The sequence below is a fragment of the Plasmodium coatneyi genome, chromosome 4, assembly GCF_001680005.1.
Source record: "Plasmodium coatneyi strain Hackeri chromosome 4, complete sequence".
Taxonomy (NCBI): domain Eukaryota; phylum Apicomplexa; class Aconoidasida; order Haemosporida; family Plasmodiidae; genus Plasmodium; species Plasmodium coatneyi.
In genome coordinates, this window is record NC_033559.1 from 1,497,751 (window position 1) to 1,523,255 (window position 25,505).

At 37.6% G+C, this 25,505-nt stretch overlaps 4 protein-coding genes across 4 annotated transcripts; 1 reads left to right on the forward strand and 3 right to left on the reverse strand.

The window, feature by feature from the left end:
- Positions 1-208: 208 nt before the first annotated feature.
- On the reverse strand, positions 209-6,733 carry PCOAH_00009130 (SICA antigen; the record flags this gene model as incomplete). Its single annotated transcript, XM_020057722.1, has 11 exons — positions 209-592; positions 1,029-1,607; positions 1,680-1,904; positions 1,951-2,606; positions 2,750-2,788; positions 2,984-3,632; positions 3,980-4,087; positions 4,206-4,856; positions 4,998-5,648; positions 5,801-5,907; positions 6,103-6,733. The coding sequence occupies 11 exons, from the start codon at positions 6,731-6,733 to the stop codon at positions 209-211; spliced, it is 4,680 nt and encodes a 1,559-aa protein (XP_019913098.1).
- Positions 6,734-11,833: 5,100 nt separating this feature from the next.
- On the forward strand, positions 11,834-14,123 carry PCOAH_00009140 (KIR-like protein; the record flags this gene model as incomplete). The annotated part of the gene is made up of 3 exons (XM_020057723.1): positions 11,834-11,866; positions 12,136-12,957; positions 13,830-14,123. 3 exons carry the CDS (start codon positions 11,834-11,836, stop codon positions 14,121-14,123), a joined length of 1,149 nt encoding a protein of 382 aa, XP_019913263.1.
- A 506-nt stretch (positions 14,124-14,629) lies between these two features.
- On the reverse strand, positions 14,630-15,076 carry PCOAH_00009150 (SICA antigen; the record flags this gene model as incomplete). The annotated part of the gene is made up of 1 exon (XM_020057724.1): positions 14,630-15,076. One exon carries the CDS (start codon positions 15,074-15,076, stop codon positions 14,630-14,632), a length of 447 nt encoding a protein of 148 aa, XP_019913013.1.
- Positions 15,077-17,759: 2,683 nt separating this feature from the next.
- Positions 17,760-18,835, reverse strand: PCOAH_00009160 (Uncharacterized protein; the record flags this gene model as incomplete). Its single annotated transcript, XM_020057725.1, has 2 exons — positions 17,760-18,611; positions 18,755-18,835. The coding sequence occupies 2 exons, from the start codon at positions 18,833-18,835 to the stop codon at positions 17,760-17,762; spliced, it is 933 nt and encodes a 310-aa protein (XP_019913045.1).
- Positions 18,836-25,505: the final 6,670 nt, after the last annotated feature.

Consider the following 25,505-nt stretch of genomic DNA (forward strand, 5'->3'; position numbering starts at 1 on the left):
GAAAAGGAAAAAAACAAATTATAAAGTTAAAAAACTAAAACAAAAAAATTTAACATATCGGATCTTCAATAAAAAAATTTATCGACACACGCGAAAAATGGAAAAAAAAAAAATTTCCCGGCTCATATTAATTACACATTGAACATGTAAACAATTTAATACACAAAACAAAAAAAAAAAAAGAAAAAAGCAAAATATATACTACACCCTAAAACCCGGAATCTGAACTTGGGACCTGTTCCTCAGGAACATTTTCTTCATTCATAAATTCGCTTCGCATAAATTCTTGAACCAAAATTTCAAAGAAGTCCTCTTGAACCAGTTTGGTGTCCCCCTTTTGACATTCGTCTAAGACTTCTAAATGAATATCAATAATGGTGCGGCGATTCGCAGGGCGACCAACACCCTGTTTTTTTGCCCTCTTCGTTTTTGTTGGAGCAGATCTTGGTGGATGTCGTTTCTTTACTAAGGTATATTCATGTGGACCATCGTGGTCGTCCACAGGGTCAATAATCTGTTCTTGTAAGGAAGGATGACCGGATACTTGATGAGTTCTTCTGTAACGTTTTCTTTTTTTGCCGAGAGCAAAATACTACAAAAAAAAAAAAAAAAAAAAAAAGGGAGATAATGTTTCTTTAATAGGGGTGAAATGTGGTTCACGCAACAGTAATTACCACTTCGAACCCAAGTTACAAATCCTACATACACCTTAAAATGCGAAATCCTACATACATACACCCTAAAATGCGAAATCATCCTACACATACATCCCTAAAATGCGAAATCCTACACAAACACACCCTAAACTGAGAAATCCTACAAACACCCGCACTGATTCATTCACATTAATTTTTTTTCCTTTTTCCTTTTTTCTTCTTAAAATTTTTTTCTTATTTTCTTTTCTTTTTTTTCTTTTTTTTCTTTTCCTTCTTTTCCTTCTTTTCCTTCTTTTTTTTTTTTTTTTTTCTTATTTTCTTCTTTAAATCTTTTTCTTACCTTCCAAAGGAGGTAGGTCATAGCAGACATACCAAGGAACACAGGAACGAAAGGAAGGTATGGGAGGGAAGGTGAATCGCCTCCTGGAGGTCCTGGTGAATATGATGCTGCTTTAGCTTTTGGTAATGTTTGTGCTGTTGTTGATGATGATGGTACTCGTGGTAGTACTGGTGGTGATGGTGAAAGGGTTCCGGTTTCTGGGTCACCTGGTTGACCCTTGGATACACTCTGATTAGGGTCAATATCATCCTTATTTGTTGGTTGAGTATCAGCACTGGGGCCGGCACCTGGACTTGGAACACCTGGTACAACACCACCGGCACCAGGTACCAAACCACCCAGTACACCAGCACCAGAACTACCACTTTGAGGATGAGTTGGACTACTACCAGTACCACCACCACCGCTACCACTTTGGTCAACTGTTCCACCATCCTGAACACCACCATCAATTGGTTTCTGAGAAACACCATTTGGATCACTATTGCCAAGGATTGCTTCTCCTGCAGCAGGTGCAGGTTGACCACTTGGGGAAGAAGTATGTGATGGATTTGGGGTGTCGGTTCCTGTGCTTGGTGTTTGGGGATTCTGATCTGGAGGAAGCGTGGGACCTGAGGTAGTGGATGTGGAGATAATGTTTATGGTGACATCAGCCGCTTTCCCTCCTGGGGCTGAAAATTTACCTTTGTCATATTGCTTATCTTCCTTATCATACGGACTAGGAGTGCCTGCAGGTAGTACATCATCCAAAGGAAGATCAATTTGATCAGGTGGAAGGTCAGATTCATTAGCATCATTCCCTTTCTTACCTGTCTCAATTGTTTTTTCTTTCTGGTCAGGTTTCTCATCTTTCTTTGGGGAAGGTGCAGGTTTAGGATGTAATTGTCCACCTGGAGCTGCTGGTTGTGCTGGTTTCGGAGGGGGAGGTGGAGGTGGAGGGGGTGCGTTTATTACATTCAGTATTCTATCTACTACATCTTTTTTGTCCTCTGTTATATTCTGTACATTCCTAAAATAATCATCCCCTTCGCTACTTAACGGCTTCTTGCTTTTATATTTTTCTAATTTCTCTTTTGTCCAATTAATACTTGTTCTTTGCCCTTTGCACCATCGTTCATTAGGACTAAGGCCAAACTGTTTTCTCCTTTGACCATCCTTCATCCACGTCTGAATTTTGCTTAACATTTCCTCCCCACACCTATATAAATCACTAATTCTGTTATAGACACATCCTGTTCCTTTTTTCCTTGAATCAAATTCCTTTTCCAACTCTTCCACCACTTGGAAAATATGTTTAATAACATCCACTGGTATACAGTCACCACTTATTCCTAATAACCATATGTTTAATAAGTCACACTTTCCAACACATGCCTTCTTCTTTCCACCTGTGCTTTTCTGTTGCTCACATTCATATCTACTCTTCCCCACGTATAATAAATTCCTCACAAGTGTTTCACAGAAGTCCTTACATATTTTCTTTTCTAGTCCACCTTGACTGTCTTCTCCCTCACACCAAAGGCACAAAGTCTTCACTTTATCAAATTCATCCATATCATCCGTATTATTTGGAATATTGTTAAACATCGTAAATACTTCCGCCCATTCATCTGAAGGTACATTCAAAAATTAATATATAAATATTCTCATTTCCCATTTTTATATACTATATGTTCGTAATGGAATATAATACTGCGTACCACTTATACTTATTTTACACAGAAGACAGAATAATACAAAACAAACGATTTACCTTTTTCCTCGTCTAGAATTTCTGTATCCTTACAATCCACTGTGGGGATGGGGAAGGTGCAGTATACGTGTGTGAGCATAATATGTGTGTGTATATGTAGATATGATCAGTACAATGTTGTACAGAAAATGGATAGGTAGAAGCAACAAATTAGGGGAAAGTACAAAAAAAAAAAAAAAAAATGGAAGAGGATAAAAGACGAAATATCGTGTCACGCCACAGTTTTCTTCTTACTTAGTTTTAGAAGTATATCCTGCGCTTTCTTTATTTCTCTAACAACCGCCTCTGCTTTGGTTTCCAACTTTGTACTTATTTTTTCTAGTTCCTTCTTTGGAAATTTACCCTTCCGATCATCCGCCCTACTCCTTGTATTGCATGCAGACCCGTCACTTATTTTCCACATTTTGGTTTTAATGCGCTCATTCATGAACCAACTATAAATGTCCTTGTAACGAGCACCATCCTCCGCTTCGTTCACTGAAAAATTACCTTTATGTATACATTCCTCATATTCATTTTGCCCATATAGTTGTTTCAAATTAGATATTGCATGAAATGCATATTTAATATTGTCCTCCGTTACCTTATACCTTGGCCCATATAATAATAACCATAAGTTTAAAAGATCACATCGCGCATTAATATCAATATCACTGACATTCCACGTTGTTCCATTATAGGTGTATGTGCTCTTGTTGTTTGTTACTTTAACTAAGTTTTTTATAAGAATCTTACAGAAACATGTAGGAAAGTTCTTCCCCTGTTTAGCAGAACGTTCTGCAATATCATCACAGACAGCCCCAAAACTGCTCGTATTATCCTCTTCATCTATTTCACTAGAAAATTCATCGAATAAACTATACACTTGACCGCTCGTTGTTTTCTAAAAATAGGAATCAAGTACATTTGTACACACTCATTTTTATATATATATACTTATGTTCGACCACCACCCTAACAACCATTCCTTCCACCCTAACAACTTTCCTTCCATCACCATCACCCTAACAAACCACCTAACACAACTTCTCTCGCTTCCACCCTTCACAACCTTCCTTCCATCCACCCCTAACACCCTTAAAACTGCCTTCCTTGCATCTACCACCCCTAACACAACCTTCCCTTCCAACTACCACGAACCACACCTAACAACCTTCCTTCCCTTAGAAAGTACCTTCCTTCCACCTACCCCCCCTAACAACCTTCCTTCCATCGACCACCCCTAACAACCTTCCTTCCACTATCACCACTTTCTACATGGAGTGGAATACATGTTCCATTTTCCATGAAATATTTCTTCATAAGATGTGGGAGGAGGAAGAAGAAGGAAAAGAGGGTCTAAGGTGGAGGAAGGAAGTTTAAGGAGGAGGAAAGGAAAGGGTCTAAGGAGGAACAAAGGGGGTCTACGGATGGAAGGAGGTCTAAGGTGGAGGATGGAAGAAGTACTGTTACTTACCCATCGGGATTGGAAAAAATTTTCGACCTTCTTATCCAAACATGCCCTATCACTATCAGCGTTACAATCAACATTACTTGTTAATTGGTATTCGGGTTTGGCGGGTGGAACAGGTGGGTCTGGACATATGCTAGTTAGAGTTTGTTGTATTTCGTGCTCCTTCTCCTTGAGCAATTTATTCACCCTGTCTTTTATCTGTTCATTGTTTATTTCACATTTTCCATAGTTCTCATATCTTTCACACAATTTACAGTTATTATCATTATCACATGAAGATACATCCTTCTTAACTTCCGCACTCCTAGTGAAGGCATGTTCTATGCCTTTTTCTAACTCACATCGAGATTTATCCTTGGCTAGTTCTTTCAATTTATCTGCGTATGCATTTAGAAGGAGGCATGACGCAGTTCGATGGAATATTTGGTTGTCCTCAATCATCTCTTGATCCCGGCCGTCAGTCCCCTTTTGAATGTTATATATATATTGTAATCCTTTAACAATATAATTACATGCTTTTTTATTTGCTTCTACAGATGAACCATCTGTAACTGTAATGTTTTCACACAGATCATCGGTTTTTCCATTATTAGTCATAGCATCAGACAGTTCTTTCAATCTCTTCTTGACATCGGCATCCCAGAATGTACTGTGCTAATAAGGAGAAAACAAGCAACATATATATGTGTACTTAGTGTATGAACATTATTTGTGCTTATGTTCCTGCCTCCGTAGAACAATGACCCATTATTCATTGTACTTTATCTAACTACAGTTAATAGTAATGATTCATACCCAGTCTGAGTATTCATTTCCCTTTTTCTCCCTGTGCCACCTCCACTTCTCTGCTACGCACTGTATACGTGTACAGAAGTTATTATTTGTGGTAGTTAGAGATTGTTGTATTTGGGGATCCTTCTCGAGGAGTTCATCCACTTCTTCCTTCATATTATTCCTTCCATTTGTGCAACTTTCATTCGTAGTCCATAGGTCTTGCTTCACGTTCAGTGTGCAGTTTGCATAGTTTTCTTCCCTTTTGCACTCAACACAATCATTCTTCTGACCATTAGTATCCACACACCATGCACTCATCTTTGCATTTCCAATTTCAAATACCTTCCTTATAGTATATTCCGTGATACAAGTAGGATTCTTTTCTTTCAATCTATCAGCATAGGCGTTAAGGAATAGGCATGACATAGTTTGATAAAATGGTCTATTACTCCTCGCTTGATCTGGCTTTGGATTCTTCGAATCCACCTGAACTTCGTATATATGCTTTAAACCTTTCGTAATATATTGGCAAGCCGTTTTTTCTGCATCTGTCGCGACCTTCCCTTCTCTATTAACTTTTTCGCATAGATTATTAGTGTCCCCAGTATTATTAGTCATAGCCTTAGACAATCGTCCCAATTCTTTCATGACGTCATGATTCCAAAAGTTACACTGCGAAAATGGAATGAAGAAAGGGAAATATATATATATGTATTTCAGCTACGTGCAGGATTTATGGTTCTTCCCCCCTATGTTTGTCATATGTATAAGAAACATGGTCTCTTGAAGTGACCTTCACTGTAGTGATCATGAGTACTCCTTACCCAGGTTTGTTTGGAACTACCGCTCTTTCTGATTTCAAACCATTTCCTTGTTACACAATTGGTGCGTTGACATAATTCATTCTGGTTGCAGCCACTACCTGTAGCAGCTGTACCAGGTGGTCGTGGAGGGGGAGGTTGTTCCTTTCCATTGAATGTCAGAATTACACCTTCTTTATTTGACCTATATAAAGAGAAGAGTAATTTTTTTTTTTTTTTTTTTTTTTTTTTTGCTGTACAACCACTACTTTTTGAAGCATATATATATGTACACATATACATATATATATAATCGTACCCTTTACTTGGAACAGACTGTACTGTCATTGTGTCGCTTTTGAGAGTATATACAAGGTCTCTCGTCCCACTTCCAGGAGCTTGGCTAGCTTCATTGTTTGCTGCAGCTTCTGCACTGCCTTGTTTTGTTTGTTGTTCATGCCCTGTGGTTGTTGTTGTCATTGAACCATTGTTATGCAAAAGACCTGCTACTAATTCTGATGCAGCATCCTTCTGTTCTTTACACTCTTTCTCCGGTGTCGGGTTTTTATGTATTAATTTCATAACGTCGTTATTTGCATTCATAAGTTTAAAAATATTTCGCAGCACACTGAGCTTATCATCCACTATTTTCATACGCTTCAACTCTTTATATTCGCATACTTTACATTTACCCTGCCCCTTAAGTTCTGCGCCCGTACTCTTCATTCCATCAAATATATTATGTATAACATCCTTCTTATTGCAATGTTTAGTTAGATACGTAGCTGCCCATAAATTAATTATTGTGCAATACACATAATCCTCAATTAGCTCATTAGCAGTTCCGTTTCCACATGGTTTGATCCCACCTCCTCTTATTTTTAGCAAATTCTTAACAAGAAAGGTGCACACTTCTTTCTCGTCGTCCGTCTTTATCTTCTGCCCGTTCTCGTTCATTGTTTCGCATAGTTGTCCGGCAAGTACAGCACTATCATCATTATTCATTCCTTTAAGAAATTCTTTCACCCATCCGTCTATTGCCCCGTATAACTTAGTCTATAAGTTAGAATAATATATATGTATATATGTTTTATGTGTATTATATACTCATTATTATAGTAAGTAATATAGTGAGATATAACAGAGTATTCTTATTCCATATATGCAGTTTCTACTATGCTACTATACCTCCCCTGGGCCTTTACTTTGTCCTGTGAATCCTTTCTCCTGCAACCATTTCTTCCTTAATTCGTCAAATTCCGCGTCTGGTTCCATTTTTACATTACCCATTTTCCCCTGAGTTATTCATTAAGTGAAAATATTATTTTATTAAATATTATACATAACACACTACATCCATATTATCATTCTAAAACTGACTGACTTGCTCACTTCCAGGAAGTAGTATATGTGCGGAATTTTTTACTTTTTTCATTCATTTTTTTTCACTACCTTTTTTTTTCACTTTTCACTTTATTTTTTTTTCCTTTTATTTCTTTTTTTGTTCTATTTCATTTTTTCTTTGTTCATCTTTACAAAACATTATGCATTTATTGCTTCCTGTTATGCAGAACATTATTCCTATTTTTTGTTCTGTTTCTTATACAACTTTTACACTTAGGCGCTTAACACAATGCTTTTTTTTTCCGCCGTGGGAGGTAATGTTCTTTTATAAGGCATTTTGCCCTCTCACAAAATTAGTGTAAGTTGTTCAACAAGAAAAATTAACGAAAAAAAAAAATTGCTACAAGGAATTGTTGTCAAAAAATATGCTGCTTCCTACAAAATTCTCAAGTACTTAATTTTTCACATAGAAATTGTTAACAATACATTGTCAATGAATAAATAGCGATGATAAAGCAAAGTGCGTAAGGAACTGTGGAGAACAAGTGTCGTAATGAAATTTCACCTGTAATGTGAAAATTTCATCCGAAATATGGGAACAATTTTTTTTTTCTGCTCAACTGAATTAACGTACCGTTAGAAACACTCTCCCGTATACCTTAAATTTTGTTATTTTTTTGCAGAACAAATATAAAAATAAAAAAAATAAAAAAAATAACAAAATCTCCTATCCTATTATTTCCCCAGTATTTATCCATATATGTTGCATACAACTTATTCCTTCGACATAAGTTATTTTTAGCGTCATTTCCTATTCTCTCCTCATTCTATGCAACTTCTTCCTTTACGCATAATTAACGGAATTGTCACATAAATAATTGCTACATGTAGAAAAATATCAGCAAATAAAGTTAAAAAAAAGGGAAAAACATTGTTCCTGAGGGAAAAAAGTTCCTAAGGGAAAAATTGCGAATAACTGCATCCCCATACCACGAAATTGCTAAAATAACATTATAAGGAAAAAATTTGTAAGCGCATAATTGTCATCATACTAATCGGAGTGTTCCACATTTTGTTCCATATTTGTTCCATATTTTGTTCCATATTTTTTTCCATATTTTGTTCCATATTTGTTACATATTTGTTCTATATTTTGTTCTGTACTACTTCCAAATGAGAAAAGGGAAGTATGGAACTTGTAGGGTAATGGTATTTTATATCTGCATAAGTATGTATGCATTAGGGATCACACACATCCCTCCCATATACAATAAAAACTCTCCCTCCACATATATATATTATTCCTTCTCCCTTAAAGGAATTTAATGCATATTTGAAGGAAGAAACTGTTCTATGTAAGAATTGTCCCCCCCAAGAAGATCTCTGTCCCCTTGGGAAGGTAATGTCCCTTTCCTTCTGAAGGAGGAGGAATTATTCATTCTTCCCAAAAGAGAAGGAATTTTCTCTTCCTCAGGAGGGAATGTTGTTCCCTTCCCCCCCCTTTAGGTGGGAGGAATTGTTCCTGTCTCCTTATGGGAAGAGTATTGTTCCCCTTCCTCAGGGGGGAATTGAGCAACATTCCCTGTTCAGGGATGTTGTCCATAAGGACGATGAACGAGGTATTGTTGTTCACTCTTCCTCAAGGAGGAAGGGAATGTTGTTCATTTAGGGTATTGTATGAGGATGTTGTTCATTCTTTACTTTTCCTTACTCCTTCCATAAACCCTTCCATTCCTTCCCTCCCTCCTTAGACCCTCCTTCTTTCCTTCTTTCATTTCCTTTCCTTTCCTTTCCTTTCCTTTCCTTTCCTTTCCTTTCCTTTCCTCCTTAGACCATCCTTTCTTTTCCTCCTTAGACCCTCCTTCACTTTCTTTCCTCCTTAGACCCTCCTTTTCTTCCGTCCTCCTTAGACCTCCATTTCTTTCCTTCCATCCTTCCTTAGACCATTTCGTTCCCTCCTTAGACGTCCTTCCTTAGACGCTTCCTTTCCTTCCTCCTTCTAAGGAAGGTTGTTCCTTCCCTCTGGAATGTTCCTCCTTTGGGGGAAGGGAACTTGTTCCTTCCTTTCCTTCAGGAAGGAAATGTTGTTCCCTTGGTGGGAAGGATGTTCCCCCTTGGGGGAGGAAGGAAATTTACTATTACCATCAGAAACCGATAGAACTAACAGTCTACAATATTCTACTTACCTTTAGGAAAACGTCCTATGCGAATTTAATATGCACTGCCCCCGCATTGGGGGGCAGCGCATGCTACACCCATGGAAGACAATGTTATAGGAATAATAAGTATATTAGTTCGTCCTATATACACACTGCGTGAAGTGTGTATATAGAATAGCAACAGTAGATGCAGCTGTATATAGAACAGCAGTAGGAGCTGTGTATGTACTGCACTGTGTATATGCGTACCACTTTTTATGTGTATACACTTTTTATTAAAAAACCGCTGTTCCATGCTGCTGAAGTTCAGTTTGACCTGAAATATTAGCTCCATAGGAATAAGTATTGGGCCGACATGTGGATTCAATGTATGAGTAACTACTATGCACCATGTATACAGACCTTTCCAGCCAAAAGAGGAGTTTGTCAGTTCCAACATATATGTGATTCTCAATGCGATAAGCATTTTTACACTATAATACCATATTTTTGTTAGGGAGTTTATAATATTATACTTGTTACCTCATACTAGGTATATTATTTCTTTATTTGAATAGTCCATTCTCTCCTACTATATTCCTTTTAGTCTGAAGGAAATGGCAGAAATACGCGAACCTTCCCTACCTTCCTGGATAAGTAATGCATGCTAATTCTGCCCAACGCGCACCAATTTCTATCTATTAGCTCTTACCTTAATCTTACAAGGTAATTTTTACACTATGCAGTGTACAGATGAATTTCTTCCCTAGGTACAAAATTTAGAAGAAGCACAGGTGTCCTACCTATAGTAGCCTTTTGTAATCTGTTGCTACGAATATGCGAACGCATAATCATGCAATAATACCCGTATGGCGGTCCTCCTGCATATCTTTATCTACCTTTGCGGGAGTAAGTTTTTCATTAATACATATAGCACCACCAATATCAACATACTGCCCTTTTCTTTCCTGGCCCTCTATATTTTTGTTGTTCATTCTATTACTGCCTTGTAGCTCATAGTAATTATTATTCGTCCCTACTGTGTTGACATTTAATTCAAGTTCATGCTTCTCTCCTTTTAAAATGGCGAACTTCTATTCAGGGAAAAATTTTCCGATCCTCTTGACCCTAAATCTTCTCAAACCTTGTGAACCTTCTCAAACAATTTTAAACCTTCTTAAACTCTTCCCTTAACCAACCCCTCCCTAAATCTTTCCCCAAACCTCCCTTAACCTTTTTATTCCTAAACCTTCTAAGTACACTGAACCTTTCGGTACACAATTTGTGTATACACAAAAATCGAAACATATAGGTACTTTTCTCCTCAAAATTTCTGAAATTTAAGTCGGAAAGAAAAAATAAAAAAGAAAAGAAACAAATAAAAAAAGAAAGAGCTTATTAGTATATAGAATGGCAGTATAAACTAGGCAGGAAAGAAGGAATAGCTCAAATAGTATACATAATATAATACATGCACATTGAATGTATAAATAAATTATTTTGTAACGTATTTATCGAAATATAAAAAAAAAAAGGGGCAATAGTAGGAATTATTATTTTTAAGTGACTATAAATGAAGGAGGTTGTATTATAAAAAACACTATTATAAAGATATGTGTGTTCTCTTTCCTCTTTCTTTCTTCAATATATGATTCCATACAATTTTTTTTCTTTTCCTTTTTTCTTACATATATTATAGTCCCTCTTTTCTTACATATTATATGCCCCCCCGCCCCTTCCACACCTTTGTACAATTACTTTTTAATAATGTATACTCTGCCTATTACATATGAATAAAAATGTGCACATATTCCATAGGAAAAAGAAAGAGGAGACGAAATAAAATTCTATATGTATGTACTATACGGCACATGTGAACAATATTTCCCAACAATACTTTTTTTAACACTCCCTTAAGTGTCAGTAAAATATATATTAACATTGCATGTCGAAATTTTTGGTCAATAGAAAAAGTGTGTTTCACGTGTATACATAATAAACACGGAAGCGTGCAAATAATAACATTCAATTCCTCAACAATCACCATGCATAATGCAATTCAATAATATAATGAACGTATCCTGTTCAAATGAAGGAGAAGATAAGAAAAGTGTTCCACCCCCCTCCTTCACTTCATGTATATATATGTGCATCCATATGGAAACGTGCACAAACAAAAATGCAATGTTTCGAACAACAACAACCATCATCATCATGAAGTATCATGCATAAGTAATGTAATGCAATAATACAGTGGATAGGGAACATAAAAATTTTGATCATGATCTCTTTCTTCTTTTATCATTACTGCATATTTTGCTTCTACTTTTGACCTTCATAATATAGAGGGACTAATTTCATACATGTGTATAATAAGGTATTGCTACTTCGGGGAATTATGTAATGTGTACACTGCTAAGAATGCATTAAAATTTTGGCATATACTCATCAATAATCACTATAGAACAAGTACAACATTTGTATTTTCCCCCTCTTTTAAAAAATATATAGAGGAAAGTTTTTAATATAAACGCACATTATATACACACATATAGAACCAAATATATATCAAACCATGTCCGAAACAGCACCAGCAGAACCAGTAGACGTAAGGAAGAATATTCTGAACGAGAAAGAAAGAAAAGAAAGGAAAGGAAAGAAGGAAAAGGATGAAGGAAACCTTTCCTTTCTTTTCTTTACCCTTTTTTTTACACTACAGAAATACATAAGAAGAGGCACATATATAAATATTCCCTGTATATATAATATAAAGAAAGAAATGAAAAAAAGGGAAAATACATATATATAGAAAAACGTGCACACTTACATATATATTCCACATTGCACACTTCTTTTTACCGAACAATATATTTGCAGCCGCAGAAGAAGGACACTTTCCCTTCATATAAAGATTTCTATGGTATATTCGAAAGCGTAAGAGAGAACAAAGAAGACTGTAAAAATGGGTGCAGGGAGAATACGGAGATACCACAAAGATTAAATGGGAAAATAAAAGAATCATCTGATAAAATAAAAGGAGCAATATGCACAGCGTGCAAAATGTATAAAGGCGAAGGCACAGGGGACCCATCCAAAAGAGAAGCTTACCATTTCTTATATTATTGGTTGGGAGATAAATTACCCAAAAGTGGGAACGACGATACCAACTTCCAAACTGACATAAAAGCTATTTGCGAAGCTATAAATAAATTTTGTGGGACGGGAGGGTCCGGACAATGTGGAATTCCTTGTGATAATATTAGTGGAATTGATTTCCGTAGTAGGAAAACAATATTCGATTTTTCTTACAATTTTACTACCATAGAAGAGAATATAAAGGAATGTAAGTTCAGCGATAATAGTGATTGGTCGTCCTACCGAGCGAATGTGTACTCAGCATGTACTGTTATGAGCATATATTGCACAACGGAAAGAGGTAAAACAAAGAGTGCTGCATATTGTAAGGAATTAGAAACAAAGTACGCGGTCCCCTGTAAAACGGCAGAACTGGTGGAACTGCACTGTCAAAAAGTACATGAATTGGAAACTGAAAGAAGAAATGCAACAGAAACAGCACAATACACACTCTCCCAATTAAACGATGCATTAAGCAAAGCAAATAAAGCTTTTTCTCTTTCTTCTGCTTTTGGTACCTTAGCACTAATGGAATTACCAGCATTGGCATTCTTTCTCTATAAAGTAAGTACAATTACAAATAAAAATAATGGTACTTAATCCTTCCTCCTCCATAGACCCTCCCTCCTTAGACCTCCTTCTCTCCATAGACCTCCTTCTCTCCATAGACCCTCCTTCCCTCATTTCCTTCCATCCTTAGGCCTTCCTTTCTTTCCTTAGACCCTTCCTTCCCTCATTTCCTTCCATCCTTAGACCCCTTCCTTCCTCCTCCTTAGACCCTTCCTTCCTCCTCCTTAGACCCCCTTCTTTCCATAGACCCTTCCTCCTTAGACCCTCCTTTCCTTCCTTAGACATACCTTTCCTTCCTTAGACCTCCTTTCCTTCCTTACACATTCCTCTCCTTCCTCCTAAGACCTCTCCTTCCAACACTCAGAACTCCTTCCCTCCAAAGGACCTTCATTTACTGCTTCCTTCCACCCCTAACAACATCATTCTACCACCCCCAACAATATCATTCTATCACCCTAACAACATCATTCTATCACCACCCTAACAATCATCCTTCCTTCCATTCTACCACCCCTAACAACCTTCTTTCCACCAACCACCGACCATCTAACACAAACTTCCGCCTACCACCTAACAACCTTCCTTCCACCTACCACCCCTAACACAACCTTCCGCCTACCACCTAACAACCTTCCTTCCACCTACCACCCCTAACACAACCTTCCTTCCACCTACCACCACCTAACATCCTTCCACTGACTACCCCTAGCAACCCACCTAGCACCCAACCACCTAACAACACCACACTAACACCTACAAACCTAACAACCTTGGACCCGCCAACCAACAAGCACCTAGCACCCCAACCACCCTAACAACCTTTCCTTCCACCAACGACCACCCCTAACAACCTTCCTTCTCTTCAGTATAAACCGTGGTCTTCCTTGTTTGGTAACCATTCTGGAAGCAGCAGAGGAAAAAGATCAACTGGACGCGAATTTGATGCGTCCACAGAGAGTGCCTCAACAATAACAGACTCAACTGACGACAGCTCAACAATAGGTCCAACAGAAAATTCCACCACACTACGCTCTGTGGCGCACACAAGACAGCCTACAAGGTCATCTACCAGCAGAGGAAGGGAAAAAGAAAGAGGAGCAAGAGCAGGAACAAATAGGACATCGCCGAGTCGCCAGAATATAAGTTACGGTCGGATGTAATATTAAATATATCCCCGCCGGAAGAACATAAATGACCGTGAAATTTATACTGTGTAAAGGGAGGAATGGAATTTCCATTTTTTTCACCCCTTTCTTTTTTTGCTTCATTTTTTAATTTTTTTTCCGTCACTTTCTATTTTCTTCTGCTTCTTTTTTTTCTTTCCTTCATTTGCATGTATGAGCAATTGCATGAAGAAAAGAATGTCCCCAGAAAGCGGCGCGAAAGAAGAAAAAAATAAAAAAAAAGGAAGGTGCTTACCTCTTCAAAAAAATATTTAAAGTAAAAAAAAGAATTATTAACGTAAAAAAAATAACCCCCCAAAAAATTTAACATTTTGAATTTTAAATTAAAAAGTTGCAAACAAATTAAAATAATGTGAAAAAAAAATATTTCCCGGCTCATATTAATTACACATTGAACATGCAAACAATTTAATACACAAAACGCAAAAAAAAAAAAAAAAAAAGAAAGTATTTACTACACCCTAAAACCCGGAATCTGAACTTTAAATCTCTTCCATAGGAACCTGTTCCTTAGGGACACCTTCCTTAGGAAGAGAGTCATCCTCCCTAAACCCGGAATCTGAACATGGAACCTCTCCGTTAGGAACAGCAACCTTAGGAATCTCTTCCTTAGTAACAAAATCTTCCTCCCTAAACCCGGAATATGAACATCGAACATCCTCCTTCGGAACAAAGTCTTCCTCCCTAAACCCTAAACCTGAAACTGAACTTGGAACCTGTTCCTTAGGAACAAAGTCTTCCTCCCTAAACGCGGAATCTGAACTTTGAACATCAACTACAGAAACATGTTCCTCCGGAACATCTTCCTCCTTTATAGACTTGCTTCCCATAAATTCTTCAACCAAAATTTCAAAGAAGTCCTTCTGGGCCAATTGTGTGTCCCCCCTTTGATATTCTTCTAAGACTTCTAAATGAATATCAATAATCATGCGGCGACCCACACTGGGGCCAGGACTTTCCCTTTTCGTCGTTTTCGTTGGAACAGATCTTGGTGGATGTCGTTCCTTTATTAAGATATATTCATGTGGACCATCTGCCTGGTCGTCCACATGATCAAGGAGGTGTTCTTCCAAAGTGGGACCACGTACTTGATGAGCTCTTCTGTGACGTCGTCTTTTTTTACCGAGGAAGAAAAAATACTAAACAAAAAAAGGGAGAAAATGTTTCTTTAATAGGGGTGTGAAATGTTTGTTCACGCAACAGCAATTACTACATCAAACCCAACTGTAAAATCCTACACATACACCCTAAAATGCGAAATCCTACACACACACACCCTTAAATTGCTAAATCCTACACATACACCCTTAAAATGCGAAATCCTACACATGCACATCCCTAAAATGTGAAATCCTGAACCCCTTTTTTTCGTTTTTTTTTTTTTTTTTTTTTTTCCTCTTTTTTTTTTTTTTTTTTTCTTTTTTCTTTCATTTTCATTCTTTTGCGAAAAAGTTTATATTTTTTTCTTTTTCCTCTTTTTTATTTTTTATTTTTTTCTCCATTTTAAAGAAAAACAATCCTTCTATGCTTTTCTTACCTTCCAAAGGAGATAACTTATGACAGAGGTAGCAATGGCCACAGGAACCAAAGGAAGGTATGGGGTAAGGAGGTCGGAAGGGTTGTCCATCCCTTGCTAAGACCTCCTTCCTTTTCTTTCTTTTCTTTTTTACCCCTTTTTTTTCTTTCCTTCCTTTTCATTCTTCTTTACTTTTTTTTTTTTTTTTTCTTTTCTTTTTTTTCTTCTTTCTTTTCCTCTAATGTGAATTTTGTTTTTTTATTTTTTTCTGCGGAAAAAATATTTTTCCCTTTTTTTTATTCTTACCTTCGAAAGGAGGTAGGCCATAGTAGACATACCAAGGAACACAGGAATTGAAGGGAGGTAAGGAAGGAAAGGATCGATTCCCTGCTTGTTACTAACTGCGGCAGGAACAGGAAGGGGGGTGTTTACTGCCATTTTTGGTGTTACATCTTGAGTTCGCGAACCACTTGGAACAATTCCATGTTGACCTTTTCCTAATTGTGTTATTCCTAATGCTGGACCAAGATTTGGTCCTCCTGGTAAGGAGGATAATATGTCCACCTTAGGACCCTTTATACCTCCACTGTCATCTTCAGTTGAAGGAATAACAGTTTCCTTTGTTCCATTTTGCGTAGAATCCTCTCCAGTGTTTTGAACACTATTTTTGACACTATTATCTTGGCTATCAGCAGCGGGAGGAGGTTGATGCCCATTATCACCCGTAACAGAAGTACTAGTAGGTTGTTGTTCACCAGCAGGCAGGACCTCTGGAGCGGGAGCGGGTTGTGAAGTTGGAGTCTGTGCAGTGGTTCCGTGGGGGTCTGTATTGGGAATATTAGGAGTGTTAAGGGCAGGGTTCGTATCTGTTCCAGGTTCTACCGTAATAACTGATGTTCCTGGAACTAATTGTGAATTAACTGGAATTTCATCATCAACGTCTCCGTCCCCAAGTGTTGCATCAGGGGGAATCCACTCAGTAGGAAGGAAAGGGAGGGAGTTATCATGATTACTTGTAACATCTGCCCGAGGACTCCCGATTCCAGGTTGGTGAGCAGTGGTTTCTGCTGCCTTTGGTACTTCTGGAACTTTGGCAGGTGGTTCTTCTACTCCGTTAGTAGGTTTCCCTTGGTTCGGCTTACCTTCTGCTTTTTTCCCTTGAGTTTCACTATCCCTATTTTCAGGTGACACATCTGGGGGAACCTCATCACTTTTACTTACTGATTCTGGTGATGATGCTGGTCGCTCTGGTTGTTGTGCTTGTGCTTGTGGTGGTGGAGGAGGTGGAAGGGGGGGCATAGGAACAACATCCTCTACGATTTTTTTCAATTCTTCTAGTTTCCTTTTTTCTTCGTCTTTCTGCTCTTTCACCTTCGTCTCAACTTCCTTCAAAAGTTTTCCCAAGTCCTTCCCCTGATCATTAGTGCTAATCTTCTGATCACCCAGTTGTGTCTCTGCACGCTCAATGTTTGTGAATTCTGGCGCATTTTTCCGATATTCCCATTTACCTTTTTCGCACCATGTTTTCTTAATTAATGCTTTCATCATAGAATATAACGCACTTTTGGAAAATAGTTCGTACGCTTCACCAACCATATACCTTTTGTCTCCGTCATGAATCTTGGGTGCACCATCATAAGTACATTCCGCATAGTTCCGACTTACTCCAAATCCTTCCCTTACCTGTTTCACCCACTTAAAGGCGTAATCTATAACCCCCTTAGGAGCACAGAATAACTGCATATAATATGCCCAAAAATTCAATAAATCACACAGAGGAATATCGTTCACAACTTTCTGACAAACGTTTTCATCTTTCTTATACTGCTTCCCAACCTCGGTAACAATCATTATGTTCCTCATCATAATTTTACAAAAATCTTTGTACTTCTCTAACTTCACATCCCCTTCTAATGTTTCATTCTGATCGCATATATCTAACATACTCTCCAGTTCTTTATAATTATCTTTGTCCGTGCTGGATACACTGCTAGAGAATGTTGTAAACCATTCTTCTATACTCACTGTATAGAAGGAAGAGCAGAGCAAAAGGGGGGGCATGTACACATAATATACGTACCGTGCATATATTTTGTCTACAGGATTCCATTAACGGAAGGAATGAACAAAATTACAGATACCCCATATTCATTAGAGCTGTATTTTAAAGTCAAAAACAAATACTTACGGTCTTCTTTGTCATCAGACCCATCTTCAGTGGTGGTACTACCAGGACATTCATATGGAGTTTTCTTTTTTTTCATTTTTTCCCCTAATTTCTCCAGTACTGTACCAACCTTATCCGTGGGAACATATTGCTTGTTTTCTACTATGTCCTTCATTTCACTCTCACTCATCCATTCCTTCTCCTTTTCTTCTAACTTCCTTGGTACCTTCCTTTTCACTTTACTGTGATGACCACTCCTGCACCAAGGTCCGATTATATTCTGCAAATTCCCATAATCAGCAATTTCAGAATCCTTACCCTTAATCAACTTTGCTACTGTTTCTCCAACTAAAATATTTCCTATTTTTAATTGATCAAAGTCCATCCCGCTGCATTTATTGTAAGTACTCTCAATTCCTGCAGCATCTCCTCGTGCTTCTGTTATTCTTAATGCATATTCCACATAATCCTTAAACCAGCAATACTTCTTTAACATTTTAAGCATGACTGTTGTTCCAACTATACACTTCAGGAAAGACTTTTCCTCCGTGTCTTCTTCAACTTCTATTTTTTTCTTTGTTCCTTTATCCACTAATTTCAATCCGTTCATATACATAAATGTTCTCATTAAAGCCTTGCATAATGGTTTGTGATAGTCTATAATTGTAATTATTCCTTCAGGATCGCTCTGACAGTAATTTTTTGCTATGTTGTCTGTGTGATTATTCAATTTTTGCATTAACTCATCCACAATTTTCTTTATACTATCGGATATTCTTTGCTACAGGATGTGTGTAAAAATGAACCACATACATATGTACACATACCTTACTCTGCATCTTCTTGCAGTTCATTTCTCCCCATATATATATATATATAAATAGACTCATTCATGATCCCTTCTTGTTAAATGTAACTGCTTACATCAACCATGTCGTTCCTGCGGGGATGTTTCCTCCTTTCCTCCAGCCATTTATTCAATACCCTCCTCAGTATATCCCCCATTATCGTATAATTTCTATTACACAGTTCTCCTGTGTGCTATATACTTATAAATTTAATATATTCCCCTATTATATAAATCATCTTCTACAACTGATAATATTCTTTCAAAAAAAGGGAAAGAAGGAAAGGAATTACACAATTCCCCATTTTTTTTGCTTCAATTTTTTTTTCCCTTCTTTTTTTTTCTTTCTTTCTTTTCCTTTTTCACTCCTTTTTTTTTACCTTCTTTTTTTTTACGTTTACTTTTTTTTTTCTTTTTTTTCTTTAAAAAAAAAGTTAGCAACCTTCCCCTTCCTTACATATACACTACCATTCTTTTATTAAAAAAAAAGAGAAGAAGGAGGAGGAACCTACCACCACCATTCCATACTTTCTTTCTGTTTTCTTTTTTTTCTTTTTTTTCTTTTTTTTCCTTTTTTTAAAATTTTTCTTTTTTTCTTTAAGAAAAGAAAGAAAATAATTTTAGGTTCTCCTTCCTTTATGCATTGCACTTTCCTAAGTAGAAAAGAAAAAATGAGAGAGAAAACACAACCATTTCCTCGTTCCTTTTCATATACATTCTACCTATGTACTCCCTCTTTTTTTTGCATTTTCCTTTATGCACTACATTCTTCCTAAAAGAAGAAAGAAGGAAGAAGGAAAGGAATGGAATTACGTTCCTTCACCCACCTTTTTTTTTTTTCTTCAATTTTTTTTTTTTTTTCTTTTCCCCTTTTCTTTTGAAAAAAAAGGAAGGAATTATCCACTTGTGCTTTTCTTTTCTTTTTCTTCCTTTACTTTCTTCCATTTTTTTTTATCCTTCCTCCAAAAAGAAAAAAATTTTCTAATTTTTTTTTGTTTTATATATTCTTCTTTTAAAAGAAGAAAAAAAAGAACCTACCACCGCCATTCTACTCTTTCCTCTTTTTTTCTTCCTTCATTTTTTTACTTTTTTTTTTTAAAAAGAAAAAAAAAATGTTTTGTAATGTCTTCTTTTCTTTTATATTTTCTTCTTAAAAAAGAAGAAGAAAAGGAGGAATCTATCAACATTGTATTTTTTTTTTTTTTTTTTTGTTCCTCTTTTGCTCTTTCCTCAAGAGAAGAGACGAGCAATCTTTTCCCCTTCTTTCCTCCTTGCTTACATACACTATACATTCTTCTATTATAAAATAAAAAAGAACAGGAAGAAGGAAAGAAAGAGAAACAGAGAGAGGGAAAGAAGGAAGTGAGAGAAGAGGAACTTATCTAACATAAGGGATAGAATATAACGTAGGAGCATCACCTTCCGTTACGTCCGAATCTGAATATGCTCTTGAGTCTAATGTAGAAGAATCATCTTCCTCATTTTCTATATTCAACCTTCGTACTAATGATGTTCTTCTCTTTCTGGTTCTTTTATTGTTTCTTCTATGGGTGCCACCTATTCCAGAGAATAAATTGGTATACTAAAGTAAAGAAAGGAAGCGAATACAGATTATATGTACGTGGAGGAGCTCATCCCTAATACATATTTATTTCTTTTCCCTTACGAGAATAATACTCATGAAATTGTATTATATATATACTAATTCAAAAATAGCAGCACATACTTTATATAAAAGATAAAAGATTACTGGCAATCCTCCTATAGGAAGTATGGAGGAAATCACTGTGGTGGCAGTAGTGGGGGTGGTGCTATTTTCTGGGGGGGTTGTGTTTGCTGTTGTGGGGGGTACGGTAACTGCTTCAGGCTTGTGAACAAGGCTCTGTTCCTGCCCTCCTGAATGACCACTCTGTTCCAGGCCTCGGTCCTGGTCCTCACTTTGTAGTGTAGTAGCACCGTTGCCCTGTTCAAGTCCGAGTCCTAGTCCTGAGGAAGGATCTCTATCTTCAACTAATGAAACATCCTCTGAATTCTCATGATTCGTTTGTTTGTCATCACCATCTTCTGAACAGTCATTTGGGTCTTTCGAGTCTGGGTCTGGGCCTGATTCTTCCTCCGATACGTGCTCTACTGTGCATGTTAATTTTAATAGGTCCTCCTCACTAGGTACTGCACCTCCTTTTCCGTTGAGCAGTTTACAGCAGGGATCATTATTAGATTCACCTACACAATTTGCTTTTACCACCTTGTAGGTTTGCTGAGCTTCTTGGATATATTCAGAATAGCCCTTAGTGCAGCATTCCTCGCTGGTTGCTAACTGTTTTTTTATACTACCATAGTCCTGATAGTAGTCGAATATGGTTCTTCTGTATTTAAAGAATGTGGTATCCACAGTAGTATTCATAACTTTACACGCATTTCCAGCACCAAAATCCTCTAATTTCCAGTAGATATCATTCATAACTTCCTGGAATTTATCGGGGTCCTCTAAAATATTCAGCAGTATGAATCCTAACCAATAATAGAAGAAACCGCAACGCCCCCCATAGGATGGATCCCCCGGCTTCATGTTAGATATGGTACACCATGCATTGGAAAATTTAGTGGCACATGTTGTCTCATTATTACATTGCGCACCATGGTCAAAGTCCTTTAATTTACCATTTAAAATACTCTCTATTCCTGTTTTCCAGGTGCTGCCATGCGTACATGTATGTTGGTCATTGTTTTCTTCTAATTTGTTATATATTTGTTTGGAAGGTAAGTTATTCACATTGCAGTGATTCTGGTCCGGATCCTGATCCTCCTACAAATGTGGAATTTGCAAAGTGGAACACATGTTTCCATGTATTCCTTACATTTGAATTTATTAGATTACACATAGGGTGTTATACATATGTAAGCTGTTACACATATGTAGGGTGTTACATGTGTGTACACACTACTGTGTTAGTCACCCCTAAATGATAGGAGGTTAATCGTCATTACTCCCGTTGATGATGTCGACATTAATGGAGGTTCCGCGTCCTGTATTGTATCACATTCCAACTTCAGTGGCTCCTGCATACTTTCACTTTTTTCCCCTTTCCTAAACTCAATACAATATGAATCAGTAGAGCTTCCAACATTACAAGTACGTCCCACTTCTTCATATGCTTCCTTAGTTTTTTGCCATTTTCCCTTTAACTTTAGACATAAGGGAGATTTATTATACTCAGGTTTATCCTGCAGTTTAATATAGTCGTAGTAGTAGTCGTATAGTACTTTTACCTTTTCGAAAAGGGTATCGCTAATGTTGTAGTATGTATTACTGCAACTCCATTGAGAGCTCAATTCCGGCAGTGCACTATATACGAAGGAGATGGCATTCTGAAATGTTGCATTCTCCTTCAACTTTCCCTTTATTTTGTCACCTATCCAATAATATAGGAAATTACAACGTTGACCATAATGCTCATTGCCACTTCCCTCCATGTTTAGTGCATAACAGCAAGCATTTACAATTTTCTCAGCATAGTCCTTATTATTACTGTGTAACAACCCGAATACAGTTTTCAATTGATCTCTCACTTTTCCCTCGTAATTATGCCCATCAGTCCCTATAGGGCATGTTCCTCCCTTCTCGTATTTAGCGTACACTTCCTCCGAAGGAAACATATTTGGATCTTCGTCCTACAAACATAATTTGGTAGAAGTGGAATACATGGGTGTGTGCTCCTGTTTACATGGATTTCTTTGTATTATTATTATTTCAGTTTGTGTGTACAAATTATTTCATTTATAATATTTATTCCCCCCCTAAAAATATAAAGTAACCTGTGGTGATGGTGGTTCCATTTTGCTCTAGTTGCATATAATTCCTGTATATATAGAACAAACACACTTCCTCCCTTTTTTTACTGTGTTAAGGAGGACAAAAATTTTATTTACTTCCCTTTATATATATATATATATATATATATATATATATATATATATATATATATAACATGTGCGTGTACAGGCAGAACATTCATCCTTCCATTTTTCACATCCACCACATTCCCTTCCTACATTCCTTAGACCCTTTCTTTCCTTCCTTCCTTAGACCATTCCTTACTATTTATGTGTTCCTTTATTACAGCATGATATGATAGTTCTCCGTACCGCTATTCTTTGAGGACATTATAGAACATTGCAGAACATTGCATTATTATTATTATGTATGTTACACGCACGCTCCCCTATTACATTGTGCAAGCACGCATGCGCTCCTTTATTATGTACATATATAGAAGGGAAGGGGCTTGTGCAACTGCCTTTCTTCTTTAAAAAAATTTTTCAGAATATGCCATTTACTCTATGTTCTATTTTGCTATTCTTAAATGGAAAGGAGGGGCGTTGGGGGTGGCGGTGGTAGGTGGGTTGTTAGATCATTAAAGTATTGATAGATCACATATATATATATTGTGTGGTGCAATGCACAATTCATACATATTGTATGCAGTTCATGCATATGTGCAGTTCATATATGGTATGCGGTGCATTTTATATATGTGCATTAAGAACACCTTCCTTTCTCCTCTTCCTTCCACCAACCACCTAACAACCTTCCTACCACGTACCAGCTTCCATACGGGGGTAATGTGTACATATTATTAGTACTCATCAGAATAAGCTTAAATTTATTGGATAAAAATTAACCATGCACATATGATACACATAGAATAAGGCAGGAAGCAAGGGAATGAGGGACTTGTACTAAATTATGTACATATATATATATATGTGCACAAATTATCAGCAACCGAGTTGCTTATGCATTGCACACACCCCCTCTTTTTATATAGTAGTGCTGTGCTTTCGTCACACTTTCTCCAATACATGGTGGGCGGGGGACGGGTGCGCATACTCCTTTTTTCCGCTTATAGTTGATTCGTGGGAGTGTAATTACATTTTTACGGCCCCCGTCCCCCTGCTGCTCCATGTTGCGTCGTAAATAAGGACGCCCTCCCTCCCCTATACTTCCCTTAGGGAGCTCTAATTTATACACTACGAACAGTTCATATTAGGTATACGTATTGTGTTCCTGAGCCACCTTTTCACGTCCTTCCATTCCGCCCTCCTTCAATCCACACTATAACATACATGTTAATGCATCCTTCTCCTTCTCTCTTTCTTCTCTCTTTTTTTTTCTTCTCTCATTCTTTTTTTTCCTTCCATAACAACCTTATTCCTTTTTTTTTTTTTTTTTTTTTTTTTAAACCCTTCGGCTGTACCAACCCCCCCCCCAGGGGCGATTAAGTAGCAGGCCTTATTATTGTTCCATAACCTAATAAAAACCTTAGGTCACACACGCTCAAACGTTCATTCAAACACCCCGAACCCATATTCTTACACATCGAACCCATATTCTTACACCCCAAACCCATATTCTAACACATCGAACCCATATTCTTACACCCAAAACCCCTATTCTAACACCCCGAACCCATATTCTTACACCCCAAACCCATATTCTTACACCCCAAACCCATAATCTTACACCCCCCCCTAAGTGCAAACAACTTCCTTTCGCCTTTCTACCACCCCTAACACCACCTTCCTTAGAACCTTTTTCTTCCTTCCTTTGACATCCTCTTCCTTCCTTTGACATCCTTTTCCTTCCTTCCTTAGACATCCTTTTCCTTCCTTCCTTAGACCCCTAATAATCTTCATTCTACCCCGAACAACCCACCTACAACCCACCTACCACAACCCTAACAACCCATCTACCACAACCCTAACAACCCATCTACCACAACCCTAACAACCCAACTACCACAACCCTAACAACCCACCTACCACAACCCTAACAACCCATCTACCACAACCCTAACAACCCAAATACCACAACCCTAACAACCCACCTACCACAACCCTAACAACCCACCTACCACAACCCTAACAACCCACCTACCACAACCCTAACAACCCACAACCCTACCACAACCCTAACAACCCACTACCACAACCCTAACAACCCACCTACCACAACCCTAACAACCCACCTACCACAACCCTAACAACCCACCTACCACAACCCTAACAACCCACCTACCACAACCCTAACAACCCACCTACCACAACCCTAACAACCCACCTACCACAACCCTAACAACCCACCTACCACAACCCTAACAACCCACCTACCACAACCCTAACAACCCACCTACCACCTACCTAACAACCTTCTTTTCTCATCTTGATGATGAAGTAGTGTATGGGATGGAATATTCAGACGAATTTATTGTTGTTAAGGTGTCGTCGTCGTCTTCGTCTGACAATGGTGAGTTCAAATCGTGGTGAATGGTTGATCTTTTTCTTCTGCTTCCGCTTCTTCCTCCCCCAGAATGATTATGTTTCCTCAAGAAAAATGGTTTGTACTTGTAAAAAAAGTATGCTAAGGTAGGAATTCCTAGTGCAGCCAATACGCCACCAGACACAGCAACAGGTACCACACCGTCGCCAGCATTATCAGCACCCTCCTCTTCAAGTTCCATTTCTTCAACATTTTCTTCAGGATTTTCAGCGTCAGGAATGGCAACGAGTGAGATACTGGCCACCTGGTCATCAGTGGAACCTGAACTAACTTCTGCTCCTGCTTCATCTTGGTGTGAGTCGCGTTCTCCGGCAGCTCCGGGGCATTCCAGTTCTGGTAGTTCTTTCTTTTCACACTTTTTGTTTTCTATATATTTCTTCTTAAATGTTGTACAATACTTATCATCACTGTGTTCACATTTTTCACATAACCATTCATAGGCATCTTTAGCTTTGCTTTGGTATGTGGCGTAATCTTGACTAGATAAA